We start from the raw sequence: 18,205 nt of genomic DNA on the forward strand, positions 1-18,205 counted from the left end.
TGTAATCCCAGCTACTGTGGAGGCTGAGGCAGGAGAATTGCCTGAACTCAGGAGGAAGAGGTTGCAGCTAGCTAAAATCACATCACTGCACTCCAGCCTAGGTGACAGATTGAGACTCTGACTCAAAAAAAAAAAAAAAAAAGATTTAGGTTTTCCAGCCAGAACAGGTAACTTCTGTGTGATCTTAAATAAATAACTGGCCCCCAGTCTCATAACCTCACTAATAACACATGTGAGATAAATTAGCCATTTTGCCCACTTGATAGAAGTATTGAGAGATGAATATAGATAAAAGATTCAAAAGCCATTGGAAGATAGAAAGTCTCAGATAAGCATGGAACAATATCATCCTAATAATAATTTATCAATTATTAATTATCATAACCTCATATGACTGTGTACTCTGGAACAAAGAACAAAGGAAGAGCTATTTAAGTTGCAAATTTTGAGCTGGGCTACCTGCCCTTTGGCCGCAAAATGTACAGAAGATCTTTGATGAACTAGCTAACACCCTTTATGCATTAGTAATAAAGGGTTTTGGCATCCTGAACCAAAGTTTTCTATACATTTTGCAGCTGGGCCGAAAAAAAAAAGATGAAAACATTAATTTCCAGCACAGACTTATTCCAGTAGTGCAGGAGCCTAAATACGCTTTCTCAGCTACTAGATTTCCAAGTTCAAAATGCAGTGTGTGATGGCATCTGTCCTACCCTGAGCTTCTGAGACCTCCTTAAAACTATTAGAAAAAGCCCGACAGGTAAAGCCTCTTTATTTTAAAATTACATTATGTATGCCACCAAAGTTACTTCTCAGATGATCTTGCCGCATCTCTCTTCCTTTTTCTCCTAGCCTTATCATAAATCCACTTTAGAAAAGGCTAGTGATCAGGGAAGTCATTGCTAGTGATGAGATCTGGTGCCTGGGCTGAGAAGCTCTCTGCAGTGAAGTATCACCATCATTTTTTTTTTTCTTTTTTGTCTTCCAGAGCCTGAACATGTAAAGAACAGTGTCCACACAGGGTCAGGTCCTATGTGGGTAAGGTCCCCCAATTACCCTACTTACCAGACTCAATCCCTCTGCATTCTGGAAGGCTTTCTGATCATGTTCTCTTTCCCTCCTCTAACTGCACCTCTCACTCATTTGGTTCTTAATAATACAATAATATATTGCCTTGTGACTCTGCTCATCTTTTTTTTTTCTTACATATTTACACTGCCTAGGTCTTATTCCTCCAACCATTTTGTTAACTAAAACAGAGGCAGTATGTTTATATGCTGTTTAAATACACCACAGGAGCTAACAAATATGATATATCAAACATTACCTTTAAAGACATCTGTTGAATGAACAAATAAAAATAAAAATAGAAACAGTTTAGTGCTCAATATGTGCCAAAGACTGTGATAATCCTTGAGTGTAATGTTTTTCAAAAATGTCATCCATTCAGCAATGGCTTTCCAAATTTTACAAATGAGGACCCTGAATCATAGTGAGGGTCATACAGCTAAATCTTGGTAGAGCCAAGATTTGCACCCACGTGTACATAATATGTTTCATGGAACTCATTCGTAGATTTGTGATTTAGAGGCTCACCTAGCTTCTCTTGGCCCCTGCGTCCTTATCAGTAGAAAAGGGTCTTCTCAAACACCTGCCGAGGTCCTTTTCTGCCTGATCAATGCTTTGAAACACAAGTTTTGTGCTTTTCATTCTATGTGCTTTTTTTAATCTCCATCATCTTGTCTTGACTTCCACTGACTTCTACAAAAATAACATTTTAATGCATATAGACTCACTCAAGTCTTCAGGAATGGTTCTCTGAAGGCGAACACAGAGTCTATCCCTGGGATTATTATGTAGGAAATAATTATTCACCTACTTTATCTTGTTCCATTTTCATATATGCGAGTTAACAAATGCCCTATATGCATTCGTAATGGGGCTTAAAGAGATAGCAAATTCTATAGACTTTATACATTTACATTTTGCTATTTGCAGAATTTCCTCAATTTTGAATTTCTCTCAAGCACTCTGAAATGCTGCCAATAAAATTATTTAATAATGGCATGTAAAGGAAAAATCAGGCAAAAGAAGGGGGGAGAGAAAAAGAAAACAGAATAAACCTCTAAATAAGAGGTAAGTAAAAGCTGAGTAGCCCTGAAATTGACAATATCCTGAACTGAACTTTGTGAAGCTCATGCAGAAAGAAACTTCAGATTTCATGCAAATTTGAGAATAATCATTATATAAAAACCAATTTGGTAATGAGTATTTATTGAATAATCAATATGCATTCAGCACTGTACTAGATACAGTGGAACACAGAAGTACTAGACATGACTTCTCCAATAAGTACATCATCCTTTCATGTCCAAAAGATAACCTGATTCAAAAATGAGTTTTCTGACAGTGTTTTGGCCAAGGAGTTGGTTAAAAAAACCTTCAGTTTTGGATGTCAAGTTAGACTTTGCCATAAGATTAGAGGGCAAGGCCTCCATCTAAGTTGCTTCTAAACCTCCAATAAGATATTCATCTTTTCTGGACTATTAGAACATCCCTCATAATAGGCCTTGCTACCATTCTCTAATTGTTTCCTCATAGGGCTAACAGTGTGTTATCTAAAATGCCATTTCCCTGCTGAAAATCTTTCAGGGTTCTTTCTACTCCCCTCTCCATCATAGGTACCAAATTAGGGGTGACAGACCATTTCAGTTTACCTGGGGCTGTCCTATTGTTACCACTGAAAGTCCTTCTTCCTGTAAAACTCCTCAGTCCCAGGCACAGAAGAATGATCGGTCACTCTATTACTACTCCAGTAACTAAGTCCAGAGCAATGATGCTTTCTCTTTCTCCTATTTCTTGCCGTATATCCCACTCTCTCTGCCTAGGATTTTGTTCTCTCTCTTCCCTTAATTCTTTCTTAAAGATTTATTAAATTATCTTTCCTAAGCTATAGTGTATAAAATGCATGTTTCGCTGAGAGGCAGTTCACCCCTCTATAAATAGAATTTTACTCTAGGCAGGGAGAGAAAACAGCAGCCTTACATAACCTTCCACAAAAGCCCTACTCATTTACTACCAGGACCAGAGAAGGGCCTACAGTTCATGAGCTAAGCAGAAACTTCTCTCCCCAGGAGGAACACTAGTGATTTTCATTCAGATTGATCCAATCTGCGCAGCTGAGCCCCCACGTTTTCTTGTAGACTCTGATTTGGAGCACGCCAGTTAAAGCTGCTCTCTCTGCCAGGCAGTGCAGAGCAAAAGCTTCAAAACCCTGCACTGAGCTTTCTGCCTGTTAAGCTTTAGTCTTCCTCAGAAACCTCTGTTATACCCTTCTCCCCTGCCACAGAGGCTCAGGCAAATGAGCACTTGGTCTGTTTCATGCCCTGAAGATCATCCCCAATCAAAAGGCGAGGTTCAGTATGGGGTCGCCCCCATCAGGGTCTCACTTTGAGCATGTGTGTGCTCTCAGCATCAGACTTGAGATACAGAGCGGGGAGGGAGGAGGAGGGCCCAGGGCCTCAGTGTCTCTTTTACGTGTCTTTCTTTTTCCCTGGGTCTGAGCATTTTTAAGGAGGAAAGAGAGTTGAAGGAGGGGAAAATATAGAATGAAAACCAGCAGACCATTGTAAAATGTGCGTTCTTATATTGAGTATTGATGAGAAAAGAAGTGAAAAGGCAGATGGAACACAAAAAGAGCATTTTCAAGGGCTTGTAATCTCAAGGAAAATGAAACGTGTCATGGTCTCCATGAAATATATTAGCCACTAACCATAAACCAGAAGACTCTTTGATGTTGGCATAGTTTGCCATTATAAGACCAACTCCTGAAGCCAAAGCATGCGACAGATGCTTCAAGCTAAGATAAACTAGTGTGGTAGGGGCAGTTTCCCATTGACTGGATGATTACTTACAATTGTGAGGAATAGAGGCAAGGATCACCTCCCTATGTGACCCTTTCAGTCATCTAGGGCAGTGTTCCTCAGTCACTTGGGATTCTAATTAAGTATGTCTGGGTGTGGCCTGAGGTTTCTGCATTTCTTACAAGCTCCCAGGTGATGCAAATGCCTTGATTCCTGGACTGCAAACTTGGAGTAGAAAGACCCTAGGACACTGATTCTCAAACATGACTGCATGTTGGAAGCACCATCGGAGATTTTAGAATACTTGTGCCTGGGCCGCATCTCTGAGATTCTAAATTAATTGGTATGAAGAAGGGCTGGGCATTGACACAAAATCAAGATGAGAGCCACTCCTCCACAGAGAAGATCCTCAGGACCTATTATACCCAGTACTGCATGTTAACCAAGCAAGTATTAGCTTCTAGGTGTGCCTGCTGAGTAGATGATGGGTCTGTAGAAAATGGACGTGGTCAACCAGGGAAGAGTTAATAGGGGAGGATGGTTTGGATGGAGAATCCACAGTAAGTGTGTTATAGGCTGCCAAGTTTGATCAGTATTGCATTGTGTCGGATCTAACTTATGAGCCTCTAAATCAAGCAAAGGCATGGGACCAGGATCCACTAAACCACGATGTGATTGATTTTAAAATTGCCATTGGAGTCTGACTATCTTACTTTATATTTAAGTCTCTAAAATCACAACAATAAAATTGAGGCAGGTTCTAGAATGGCTGGCCTGTGCCTGTGAAATTTTCTATTTGTAAAGATTATCTCAGGATAAATGTAGCCCATACTAACATAATACTAACAATAGCTAGCATTTATGAAATACTTATTATAAGCCAGGCACTGGAATAGGTATTTTATATAGCTAACTACTAGAGTAATTTTTTACCTCCAATTTAGAGTTGGGAAGCAGAGGTTGATTTTGTGTCCATTTCATAGGTGGGAAATTTGAGGTCCAGTGAGTTTAAGGATATCAATCAAACCCAATAGCTGGGATGCTTTTTCCCCCTAGGCTATGCCCTGTCTTATCAAGACCGAAGACCCAGGACTATGTAGCAACAATCTTTCCAACATCTAGTGGTAGATGGTAGGTTGATTCAAGTGGTACAGTAGTTCCAGGCCCGGTGACATGGAAAGGTTACAAGCTCAATGACTTCTAAATGAGCTGTAACTGAGCTGAAAGCAAATGTAAATGAGCTGAAAGCAAAGAGAACACTCATCCACATTTTTAAGAAATAATAACAGAGACAAAATGCATAGAAAAGGATCATATTGAGAAAATAATCTGTAAAAATTCCAAAAAAAATTAGGTTTAGGTTTACTAAACATGTTCAGGCACACAATTTGAAGGAGGCCACAGGAACAAGAAATGTCCATGGCAATTCTATTTTTATAGAAAAGGTGAAGTTTTGTTTCCCTCTGTTCAGTGATAGCTTTCAAAGGAGAAGTGACTTATTATCAAGTGAATTGATAATTACTTGGATTTTTCTAGCTCTGTACACTTTTCAAAGTCCCTCTCTCGGTTGGATACATATTTCTGTAACACCTCATAAGGTATCTCTAAACATGTAGGATAGATAGGTTCATAAATTCACATCTAATAAAAAAATCAAGGAAAAGGTGGCCTATGTAGTTTGCTGAAATTTTTGAACCATTGTACTGAGATTAGGAAAGATCCTTGATAAGAACTCATTTGAATTTATTCAGTCAATATCTATCAAGTACAAGTAGCTACTATTGGAGAGAGAGAATCTCAAAGTCTTCTCCAGCCTTAGCTAAGCCATTATTACGTTTAGTTCTCATGGCCCTGGGTACACTGATCTTGGAATTCACGATCTTTCCTCCCACCATGGGGCCTTTGAGCTCACTTTTTTTTTTTACCTGATATTCTCTCCTCTGCCCCTCCTAAATATTCCCTTCTTAACTCATTCTTCAGATGTAAACTCAGTCACACTTTCTCATGGAAGCTGTCTTTGATCTGCGGTCTGAGACCCTCTCCTGCAGTATTTTCTTTCTTTAAAGCCTTATCTCATTTGGAATTGTGGTTTTGTTAATATATGTATTCGATTAGCATGTTTATCTCACTGGGCTCTAAGCTAAATTGCCACCTTAACACAATACCTGGAACACATTCAAGAAATATGGGAAGAAAGGGTCACGAAAGTCTGGGGATGTTTTTACAGCTACAGGCCACAGATCTGTAGGCAAAACCATAATATCCTCATTGTTACCATACCAATACTTTGGTTTAAACATGATTGACAACTCTTTAAACTCCCTTGCCTCTTTTTGGTCCAATCAATTTAGGGATACAAAGATGAATGAATTGGCTCTGTCAGTCCACTAACTAATAAATATTAATATGAGGTTTTTTTTAAATTATATTTAAGTTCTGGAATACATGTGCAGAAAGTGCAGATTTGTTACACAGGTAGGTACGTGCCATGGTAGTTTGCTGCATCCATCAGCCTGTCTTATTTCTCCTATTGCTATCCCTCCCCTAGCTCCGCACCCCCCAATAGGCCCTGGTGTGTGACAATGTTCCCCTCCCTGTGTCCATGTATTTTCATTGTTCAACTCCCACTTATGAGTGAGAACATGCGGTTTTTGGTTTTCTGTTCCTGTGTTAGTTTGCTGAAAATGATGGTTTCCAGCTTCATCCATGTCCCTGCAAAGGCTGGTTCAACAAACGCAAATCAATAAATGTAATCCGTAATCTGTCACATAAACAGAGCCAATGACAAAAACCACATGAAGAGCAGAACTGTTTGTGTCCCTTTTCAGTGAGTACTTTGTTCTACCTTATATCCTACCTACCTCTGTGTGTGCCTGTCACCTTCACTGGAGGAAAAGCCCCTGCAGGGCAGAAACACATCTATATCTCTTATTCATCTATTTGTAATCCTTGGTAAAGGCTCAGTAACTATTGTATTATCTTCAATGAGATACTTGGTCTTATTTGGTCCTTATAATATCTCAATGATTTTATTAGGCATTGATAGTCCTTCCTGAAAACTGAAAACACAAGTTTTGAGAGACCACATGTGTGTCTATGGCTGTACAATAAGCTAAAGATGATGTGAATTTGTATTTTATAATATATGACTTTGGAGAGCTTACTTAGAAGAGCACATTAGAGTTAGGCCCCTTGATTACAGGAAAGATATAAACAAACTAGAGTGAGTTAAAGTAAGAAGACTAAACATGATTAAGCTTCTGGAGAGGTATGAGGAAAAATCAAATGAACTAAATATTTATAATCTGGTTAAGTAAAGACCAAATGGGGAGGCAAGAGTGATTTATAGCTCGAATTATTGAACACATTTCAGCCCAGAAGAGGCAGTGTCACTGAAAGGGGTATGCAGGAATCAAGAGCCAGATGACAAGAGTGATGGGAAGAACATTTAGAACAGGACTATTTCAGATAAATTGTAAAATAAATTTTTAACAGCAAAACTAATATGCTGCTGAAAACTTCCCCAAGGGAAACAGTCACCAAACCATCCCTGGAGATGCCTCAAACCAGAGAGAGAAAATAACCAGAAACTGTCCTGCAGGGATCAGCTCTGCCCACACACTCAACATGAAAGGAAAAGCTTTGCAGATTTTTCTCTCTAATTTATATTCTTCTGGGATCCCATGAGACTGAAAAAAGATGCAGGAACAATGGATTGAGGACTCTGGGTGCAGAGGGTTTGCTTAGATGTCTCAGCCTTGACTCACATCTCTAATGAGTCTGCACAGAAGGCAACACACTACAGAGGCCTCTGCAAGTACATCTGAGGCTTTATTTCATTCAGGGGTCTTCATTAGCCTGTCCCATGGGAGCAGGTGAAACAATTATAAACCCAAACAAAAATTGGGCGGGGGCGGGGGGGGCGGTGCACAAAGCACATGTGTTTGTTTGAAACTCACACTCATATATGCCATAAATGTAACAATGTTATTGGGCCTATGTATTTTACCATATTGGAAATATACCCAAATTCAAATGGTCATATTAAGATTTTTAACTCAGATTTGGTGTCTACCATTACTACTCTGTGATTCAGTTATCCTTTAGTTCCATTATATTCAGGGGATTCATAATGAGCCTCAAATTAAGCCTGGCATCCCAGCATCCTGCTTCCCTGTAAATGATTCTCTATAAAGACACAATAAACGGGATAAGGCAGGATACTAACACGACAGGACTTGCTCTGGGTAATCAACAATATTACAGTGACTAAGAATGTCTTTTCCAACTCAAAATCAGTGTACATTTTGAGAAGGTGCTTAAATAAAGCCTAGGCCAGAGTCAACATGGTATAGTATTAGGCAACAACTTCCTGAACATTAGACTACTGATAACATCCACGCCTGAAAGCAAAGGGTTGCTTAGTAGAAGAAACGAAATAACTACCAATAATACTAAGGTCTAAAAGCAAATGGTTGCTCAGTTGAAGAAACAGAATCATAGAATTGTCTTGCTGAAATCACAAATAGCTAATGAATTAATGGAAAAAATGTTCAGACTTATAAGCAATCAGGAAAATGCAAATTAAACCCACAATGAGAAGTTACCAGATGAGGGCAAATTAAGCATATGAAAATACCAAGTGTTGGCAGAGGCATGAAGCAAAGAGGCCTTTCATCTGCCCCTGGTGGGGGTTTCAATAACTGCAACATGTCTTTGCCTCCTGGAAGTAAAGATACCCTTCTGTGACTCAGCAATTCCACTCCTAGGTATGCACCCTAAATACGGTGGCAAATTTGTGCTGGTGGACATGCATCAGAATGTTCATGCCAACTTTACTAGCAATAGCAAAAAACTGAATTTCAAAATCCATCAACAGTAGATTAGATAAACTATGGTTAATTAATATCATGAAGTATTATACATCAGAGAAAGTGACTGAAATACAGCAATATGAATCCACATAGATGAAACTCAAATACTTAATGTTCAGCACAATTGCAAGTCAGAGAATATATACATTATATTTATTTTATTACTGTTAAGGACAGCCAAGTAAAGTAACATGTTAAAGATGTATACATATGTGGAAAAACTGTACAAAAGGCAAGGGGTTAATACAAAAATCAGAAAACTGCTAGTAGGTACATGGGTATTTGTTATTATTACATTATTATTATTGTTATCATGATCATGAATTGTATTATTAATTACATCAAACACTATATGTATAGCACAGTTCATAATTTAAATAAATTATATAATGTTGAAACTAATAATATAACTAGAATTGATCTAGTCCACATTCTCACTTAATAAGGAAAAATACGTTGTACAAAGTACAAATGACATCCAAATTAATATCAGATGCTACAGAAACATTAGTTAAAACTAATTAGGTATTCCTCTAATGAGGGATTCAGGTGCTGTTTTCTAATCTCCTCTCCTACTTTAAACACAACCCCAACAAAACTTAGTCCCCTATGTCTTACCATCAAAACTAAAAGAGAGAACTGCTTTGAGGAAGTTTTATACAGGGAGAAGTTTCAGCTGAACAGGAGAAGTAGACAAAATATATTTTATTGCCAGAGCTAAAACTCAACAATAGTAACAGTCCATGGTCAATTGATGGGGAAAATAAACAGTTCTGTATGATGCAATGCCTTCAAAAATTATCCCTATAAAATCACATAATATTATAATGAAGTCACAGTGATGTATTGTATCTATTAAGAACAGGTTAAATTATGTTCTACATACTTTTAAAGAGGCAGCTAAGTGAGTGGAGAAATATTTCTAAAAGACTATAGAAAAATAAGTAAGATCTAAAAATGTCGTGATTTGAGTTAAAAACATTTATATTAACTGCTTAACTTCTTTTTTCTCTTGTGAAAATGTAAACTCAGGTTTAAGAATATTGTAGATGGTTTAGAAAAATGTTGTATTGGCAAGTCCTCTTATCAGGACACAATTCACTAACCAGTTGGTATTTTCATCAGATAACATCTTAAAGATTCAGTTAATTCAGTGGAACATGTTTGTCCTAGATACTCTTAGGGATGGCCTTCAGGCAAGAACCAATATTTAAAGGATGAACCAGGAAGAAATCTCCAAATTGCAATAAATACTCCTTTTAAGTTTCATCATAATAACCCACAAATGGTCTTAAAGGGGCCTCCTCCCAGGAGGGCAATGGTGAAATGACTGAGCAAGCTAAAAGTCAAAAAATTTGGATTAGTGAAATTAAACTAAAGCATATCACAAAGTAGAAGTAGATCATAGACACTGGGCTCACGGAATTTATTAGAAAAGAGAAACATTCCTACAGAAGTCATGCCATAAGAATAGCCTTAAAAATATGATCAATAAATATGGAATGATTTGTGTGTTTCCTACTTGAACTTTTCCCCCCAAGAAATGAAAGCTGCGAATAATATGGTTGTTTGGAACTATTAATAAAAGAGCAATATGCACTGGTATTACCATTGGCAAATTCCCATCAATATTGAAAAAGAAGGCATATTCAATCTTATGCATTATTATGTATTTCTAAACCACACCACTGGGACAAAGCTCAGATATTTCTAAACTATCAAAGAAAACACTTTTATTTAGTAGTTGAATTAAAGGGATTTAGTTGTTAAACCTCAGGCTAAAATTTGTCAGATAACTTTGGAGCACTATAATAATTTTGATCATCAGTCAGCCAACCTGTATTTCTCCATGTTAGTATGGTGTTAAACCAGAGAAATATAAGATAAGGAATTAACATTCTAGAGTGAGAGAAAGAAAAAGTGTGGTACTAAATTGTGTTTCATTTACCTGAGTGCTGCAATGATAAAGGTGCATAATGCTTTACATATTATTTTTTGCTATTACCTATTTGGCATATGCAACATGGAATTCTATCTTGCACATTTTTTATTGGCCTGCAGGGAAAATAATCTGGATTGTTCATCCTTTCTTCTTGACAAGTTTAACATTGCCTTTCCTTGAGATCTTGTTTTGAAGAACAATATCTTAAATACATTGGGTCAGTGCCATGCTACTGATATTATGATACTATTAAGAAATGTTTTTTCCTCTGAAAAGTAGTAACTTTGAAAAAGGTTAGAGTTCTATTATTCCAACCTGGTAACACCATGTTGGAAAAAAAAAAAGTAGCTTAAGTAGGTTGGCGTAACCTATCATCTTACAGAGCTCACTCCTGCCTCTCTTAAAGATTGTGAGCTCTAGGACTTCAATAATATTGGCCGAGAGGCCACAAGTTAGAATGTCTTAAGATAACCACACTATTTAGCTGCTTTTAGAGTACAGTTTAACTCTCCACCAAAAACAGCATGCACGAACATTTAAAAATTTATTTTTAAGGCAAATCCCCATGACCTTGCAAAGTGTAACACAGCATATTAAACACAGTGCCTGTGGGTCACAGCCTTGGTTTCAGAATGAGAAAGGCTTTCTTGGGCTGCGTCAAGGGAGGCAGTATTGATGCCACACCTCTTAGAGATGAGAGTTTCGATTCCTTAGAAACCAGCTGAAAAGAAGCAAGCAGCCCACAGCAGGCTGCCAAAAAATTCACCGGACATTGTGTTGCTCTTTAATTGAGTGTCTATCAATCATGAGTTAGTGAGATTCCAAGCTATGATTCCTTAAGATATAACTGTTGTGACAACTCATGAAATTCTTAAATTGTCCTCCAGAGCATTATAAGAAAGGAATGGAAAAAGAGGGGGAAAAAGACTTGACGTTTACATTTTATGAATTGTAAATGTGCATAGTATTGACTATTCCTCTTTAGGGAGTACAGTACTTTTCCAGAACCAAGTGACTTTTTATCTTTAGTGAATTAATCAATTAATCAAGTAATTTCAGCTGGTTTGTGACGTTATTCTTTGGCCTCAGACAAAGCTAAGATTTCTTGAAATTTATGTATATAGTTCATCTAAGAGATTATCATCTGAGGTAGATTAGTCCTTCAAAAATGTATAGCTGGGTAACAAATACCAAAACAGAGCAATGTGTTCCCAATTTGGTGCAAGTTTCTGATAGTAGTGTGGGCCAGAAACTTCCTATGGAAAGTAGGAAGATCTGTAATCAGGCAAGAACTCATTCTCTAGTGAAATTGCAAGTGCCCTTATGTAATTAGAGCTATCATAATTCACACGAAAGTCATCTATTTGAAGGAGAAGGTATGAGGGGGTGGAAATCCTCCTTCTTTGTGTGTGGATGTGGACACTGAATTTTAATTTTAAAGAAATACCCGGAAACAACTGCATTCTCTTTAAATAGAGTTATCTTTACTGGTAGAATCATGAAGAAGAAGTTTCATATGCAAAGTTTGGGATGGCAAATTCTCCAAAGAAATAGTAAGAACACTTACTTTAAAATGTAATCTTAGGGGACAGTCTCCCATGGAAAGAAATATTCTGTTCAGAAACTTCAGCACTGCTTTTAAACATGCGGCACCAGGTAAAGATAAGTGTTTTGTCTGGAAGTCAAAATTTAAATCAGGGCTCATTTCCAAATGACAGTGATCATACTAGATGACCCTACTGCGTGCAGCTGCAAACATTCCAGGAGCATATATATGCATTTGAAGAATCCCAGACTGTTAGATTTATGAAACTGGAAGCAAGAAACATTTCCTCTCATTAAAGATGCTTTTGAGATAACTGAGTTGCTGGAAGTCCTTTAGAAGATGCAGTATCACAACTTCCCTCTCTAAAAACAAGTAAAAATATCCCCGCCTCCCCACCAAAAAATCACCTCCCCATATATCTTGTCAAGCTTCTCATTGGTTTAGAAAACCATACTACAGCCTGCAAATATCCTGTACTCTAGGAGAAACTTTCCGCAGAGCTTCATTCACGAATTTAGATAGGATTAAGGCTCTTCCTCTTCAATGAAAACAATAAGGAAGTTTGCTAACAGGTTAACTTGCCAAAGAATAAATTTAAGTCATACACACTGAGAAGTTATAAATCTCTCCCCAGAAAAAAATGCCTATCAGCATCTCAAGCCAGGCTGGCTTTTAAGAGCATTAAAGCAAAGGCACTAAGCCTAATATATTCACATATAACACATGTGGTGGCCGTTTCACATGCTTTATAACTCAGAGGGCAGCTGCTGCTGTGTGAGAAATGGACACTGACAGGTCACTGGTGATTTATACTGCGGCGCTCACAGAGGAGTGGACGGCCAGCCTACCCCGAGCCCTCAGGCTCTGCCATACTCCCGCCACTCAAAAGCAAACCCACATGGAGGCATCTGATCTGCTTTGGTTGGGGGAATGAGAAGTCGCCTAGGGAGGGCGACCAGCCTCATTTCAGCATATCCAGACTACATTAAACACTCACAGATTTTTTTCAGTGCAATGGAACCCAAACATGTATGAAGAATTAATTAATATGTATGCCTCATTTTTCACTCATTAACATCCAACATCTAAAATTGTTATCTTATCTGAGATCCCCTGAGACTCTATATGGTTCCTGCGCCTGTGGCTCATGTCAAATATGTAAGAAGATGACATCTTACAGAAGCCAACTAAAAAGTCACCATCATCCTCCCCCAGCATCAAGTCCTCACTCTCTACTGACACTGTTCAGGGCTGTCCTTTGTTAAATCATCACAGTTTCATACAAATCTACAGCAGCTTCAGACTTTACCCAGAAAGTGGGAAAGGGCCCAGTGCTATTGTGCTAGTCTCCATAATCCTTTGTTACCAATCAACAAAGTCTTTAAAACACCCTGCTGAATGGGAATTTCACTGCCAGTAAACTAGACACTTGGCCTTATTAAGGGCACCTCCTACTGGTCCTTTTATAGAGTGAACTATGCTTTCTTGCTGTAAGTTTCCTGCCATGTTCCTAAACAGGGGAAATTATTACTAAGAGAAAGAAGTGATACTCTGATTAATGAGCAAAGGCCAGAGTGAAGTGAATTGGCAATATCTTAAAAATACACCATCCACTTTCCTGCGAACTGCGCAAACTGCATCACAACTCACTTGCAAATAACAGATATGGATTTAGAAGTGTAGAAAAGTTTAAAGATTTAGATGCGTTAGCCTATCCACCAACATAACCCATGTGTTTGTGTGTGTATGTATCCCTTCTTTACATCTGCTTTTTCAAGCATAGATCTGTCTGTTGAGGAGAAAATTAAAATGAAGCAGTAATACATGGCCCTGACTCTCTGGACAAGAAACGTAAATAAGTGAAAAGAGAATATTTAATTAATTTAGACATTAATAAAACACATAAATTTATCTGTATTAATCTACCCCCACTCTATGCCAGACAAAAGTGACTTGAGTAATAGCTTTAAAATACTGTCGTGTAATTGACAAGACATCATTGTTCATTTCTGTACACCTTGCTTCATGCAGTGCATTCAGCTAGCACATTTCAGGTCAGCAGTGCTGCTGTTAGGGAGACTTTCTACCCAGTGAGGGATGCCCCCTGAACTTCCCCTTTCCCGTCCGCATAGGTCTCCCAAACTGCCATAGAAAGCCCAAGTCAACCTTCTGGGCAGGAGGGTCCCCCTCCCCGCAGCCTCTAGCATTTGAGGGTCTCCAGGAGGGAATTTAAAACAGACACCTATTCATTACTGCGGAGGTGCCCACCCCCCCCCCCGCCCCCCCACCGCCGCCCACCTTTCGCGAGAGTAATTGTTGAGGACAAAGCTCCGGGAGAGAAGAGCCAGGGGAGGAGGGGACCGGCCGGGAGGGACGGAGGGAGGGATCACCAGCGGCTAAACGCGCGGATGCGAGTACGCGCTCATCACAGGAGAGCGCGCGTGCATACACACACACACACACACGCACACACACGCACACACACCCCCCTCCTGCCTGCTCTCTCTGTCTCTGGCCGAAGGAAGATGAGGAGCTGAGCCCGAGTGCAAGCGCAGATTCCTGCCCGCGTGCGGCTGCGCCAAGCTTTGGGGAGCCTCGGGCTGCCTTGGCGCTTGACTGTCTGAATCCCTCGCGACCGTGAGAGGCGCATTTTCCGCTCGCGTTCGCAACCCTTGGCCATGCAGCACTTAGCAGAGACGAGAAAGCTGGAGCTGCGGGCTCCGGGGAGCCTGGGGGCTTGGCCGCGATTGATGTGCCATTCCCTGTTAATTTCCCGGGCACGAACTGGGGAGCTCCTACTCAACTCCCGGTCTCTGCCTGAGCCTGTTTTTCTTTGGATTTGGAAAAAGGTCTTTTCCGAAGGGATCTGAATGCTCAGCCAGCCGCTCTCCTCTCCTTCTTTGCCAGGCCCGCTCACTGTACCCCAGTGCCCATCCACACTTGTGGTGAGGTCCCGGCAAAACAAGTGGACCTTATCATGAGTCATTTTGCTCTTTTCTATTCTTTCGGCCGTCGAAGCCGCCAGCTCCGTATTCGGAGATTACAGCAGTCCTGATCAGCCAGCCTTCAGGTGCCTCTTTCTCCTGCTCTAGCCGGATCCAATCCCCAAACAGTTTTGCCATTTTTAATTAGAAACTGTGCTTGGCAAGTGCCAGGGCCAGGGCGCCGGTTCTCTGGAATATCAATCACTTGGAGTTTGGAGGTGTCCTGGAGCTATATGGAGACTCAGCTTGCGAACTACATTCACCGTTAAAAAATAAAACAAAATTAAACACCCCTCCCCTCCTCCTTGGCAACTCTGTGCCTCCTTCAGTATCCCCTCCTTGGAAGTACCAAAACATATTAGCTGTCCCTTTCCCTATTCTCAATCACCGAGTCCAAAAATCCAAACCAAAAGGAGATGTATTCACACACCAACGACTCAGCCCCACCATCTACACTCTGCGCAGACTTCCTCAAAGCCCCTGGAGGTCCTCCTCGCCTGCCCCTGTTGCCCCAATCCTCCCCACTTGGTAGGTTTCTGAGGCTTTAAGGACCCAACCCAGTTCCTTTCAACGATATCCCCAGCACCTGCCCCAGCCCGCTGGCTCTCCAGACCAACCCAAGCATTTGCAGAAGCAAAAATGCGTGAAGCATCAGATTTTAAAACAGCGAAGGGGCGCCCCTAGTACCATCCCCCTCACCATCATCCGCCGCCAGGGAAGAAAAAACTATCTTTTCTCATCGGTGAGGAAATGGGGGGCAGCGCAAACGCCAAATCTCTTGCTATCCCCCACCCCAATTCTACTACTCGCCAAATGAAATGAGAAGGGAAGTGGGGTACAGAAGGGGGTGCGACGAGAAGAAAGGAAAGAACCACTTACCGGTTACTTGAAGATGCGCGCTGAGCAAGGAAGCTCCGAAGAGTACAAAAGCCAGCTTGGGTACCCAAACACATCCAAGACTATTCTCCATATTTCAGCCAACACCTTCGGGGCCAGGGGTCGTGGGCAGCGGCAGCACTCACACACATGCACTCACACACGCATGCACACATGCACACACACGCGCCGAGCCCCTTCGGCTTCCTCCTCCTCCTCCTCCTCCTCGTCCTCTTCCTCCACCTCTTTCTCCACCTCCCCTGCGCCTCTGCTGCCTTCGAAGCCTTTTTCCTTGTCCACTGACAGAATTAGCAGCAAAAGCAGGCAGCAAAAAGTTCCATTCGGTCCAAGAGATCCCGAGTCCCGGTAAAACCTTGGAAAACTAACTCAAGGAAACGGAGGGAGCCAGAGGAGGGAAGACAGCTCTCTGAGGGGCTCGCAAGTCATCAATAAATCACATCCAGGAGGGACCAAGAGGAGATGGAAGGCAATCCTGTGGCCGGGCTGTGCATTAAAAGGTTGAGGCTGGTTCCATGTCGTCGGTTGGGTAAAGTTGAAGAGAGAATCCCGCGCGAGAGCTGGAGATGCTGTTGGTTTTTCTTCCAAGAGCCGAGGGGACTGAGGGAGGAGAGGCGGGGGGTACTGCGGGGTGGAGCGCTCTCACTTGTTACTGGGGTGTCCGCCAGCGGTGTGCGAGCTGGGAGTTGGAACCGTACTACACATTGATCCGTAGAAGTGTAGGGCTGGAAGGGAAAATGTGGAGACCGGAGGGAAACGAACTGGATCAGGCAAAGATTCCACGGGAAGGGGGTGGGGGCAGAGAGACTATGGCTTAGGGAAAAAAGAGCGGACGGAGGAGGCTTCCAGCAGCTGCATTCGCCTGGTCTGCGTATCAATGCGCAGGGATGCCCTCTGTGGGCAAAGCGTGGGAAGTCACTTTTGTCAATGGAGCCTGCGAACATCCTGAGCGTCTGGAGGTTTTGCAGCGACCGTGTTTGACACTCAGCCTTCAGGAAATTTTTTGTATTTGACTGTAAAACCTAGGCGGGCGTTTAAGGCGGAGGAGGTGGCCAGGATGTTTACTTCCTTCTCTGCCCTTGGCATTATTTACAATATAATTTTTCATTTGGAAATAATCGCCTGATCCAACTCCCTTCTAGGACGGGAGGGAAATCGAGATCCTGAAACACACAGCGGACAAAGGCCAGAAGTTATTTCCTGACATAATAGCTAGGGGCCTCCTTTCGTAGGACGTCTCATGTCGTCTGTGTTCTCTCTTCTCTCGCAATTGTTTTCTTTAACATATTTAAAAGCACTTATATGTTCCAGGTGTTCTGTTGGCTCCCAGGAAATAGTTGGGACATCTAGTAAGACTCAGTCTCTATCCTCAAGGGGTTTGTGATCCGTCGGGAGAGAAGCTAAATGGATAATTATAAAGTATCGTGATAAATATGATGGTTCATGTAATGGAGGGGGTGATCTGGGAAAGCAAGAGAGACATTTCTCCAGTTCCTGGCAGATAAAGTGAAGCAACCATACACACGCGTGTGTGCGCGCACACACACGCACACACGCAGCAGGAAACTTAGGAAGGGTGAACAGTAAATCCCTTTCAGGAAACTGTTTTAAGCTGAGTTCCTTTGCATAACTTGTCTCTGCTGCGGGACCTCAAGCTCCTTTGAGAGGAGAGAGGTTGTATGCCATCCATCTTTGCACTCCTCACAGATGCTAGCATAGAACATGGAATTCTGCACATGCCAATACGTTTCTGCTGAATAAGTGAACTTACAAACCAATTAATTTGGCCAGGAAGGATAATGAATGGAAATGTCATTCTGGTAAAAGTTCTGTCGTTTAAGGAGATGTTCGGCGGTGGATTCAGACCATTCCTTACTAGATTCTTCCCCACCTGTTCTTGTCACCCTCCCATGCTCACCAGGCTGTGAGCAGAGAGAATGTGAACATCTATTTAAGAAGAAAGGCATGGGGGAAAGCATGAAAAATACAGGATAAAATCATCATCGGGGAAACTCCTATGATGATGATGGTGGAACCAGACAACAGTGTTTTAGATCCCTAGTCATGCCCATTCCTTCCTGTCCTGGAGAAGTTAAAATATGAAG

The 18,205-nt window shown here is 41.1% G+C and overlaps 1 protein-coding gene across 2 annotated transcripts in view; it reads right to left on the reverse strand.

Annotated features, from left to right (window-relative positions):
• DCC (DCC netrin 1 receptor) overlaps positions 1-16,777 on the reverse strand; it is a 1,203,407-nt gene extending 1,186,630 nt beyond the window's left edge. Inside the window, exon 1 of one of the 2 annotated variants that reach the window (XM_055298749.2) lies at positions 16,086-16,777. In XM_055298749.2, coding sequence (XP_055154724.2) covers positions 16,086-16,176 — 91 coding nt within the window. In that variant the 5' untranslated portion in view covers positions 16,177-16,777. The remainder of the gene's footprint in view (positions 1-16,085) is intronic. The other variant, XM_055298754.2, reaches the window with a different exon arrangement.
• Between the last annotated feature and the right edge of the window lie 1,428 nt (positions 16,778-18,205).

Source organism: Symphalangus syndactylus, chromosome 1 (assembly GCF_028878055.3).
Source record: "Symphalangus syndactylus isolate Jambi chromosome 1, NHGRI_mSymSyn1-v2.1_pri, whole genome shotgun sequence".
Classification (NCBI taxonomy): Eukaryota; Metazoa; Chordata; class Mammalia; order Primates; family Hylobatidae; genus Symphalangus; species Symphalangus syndactylus.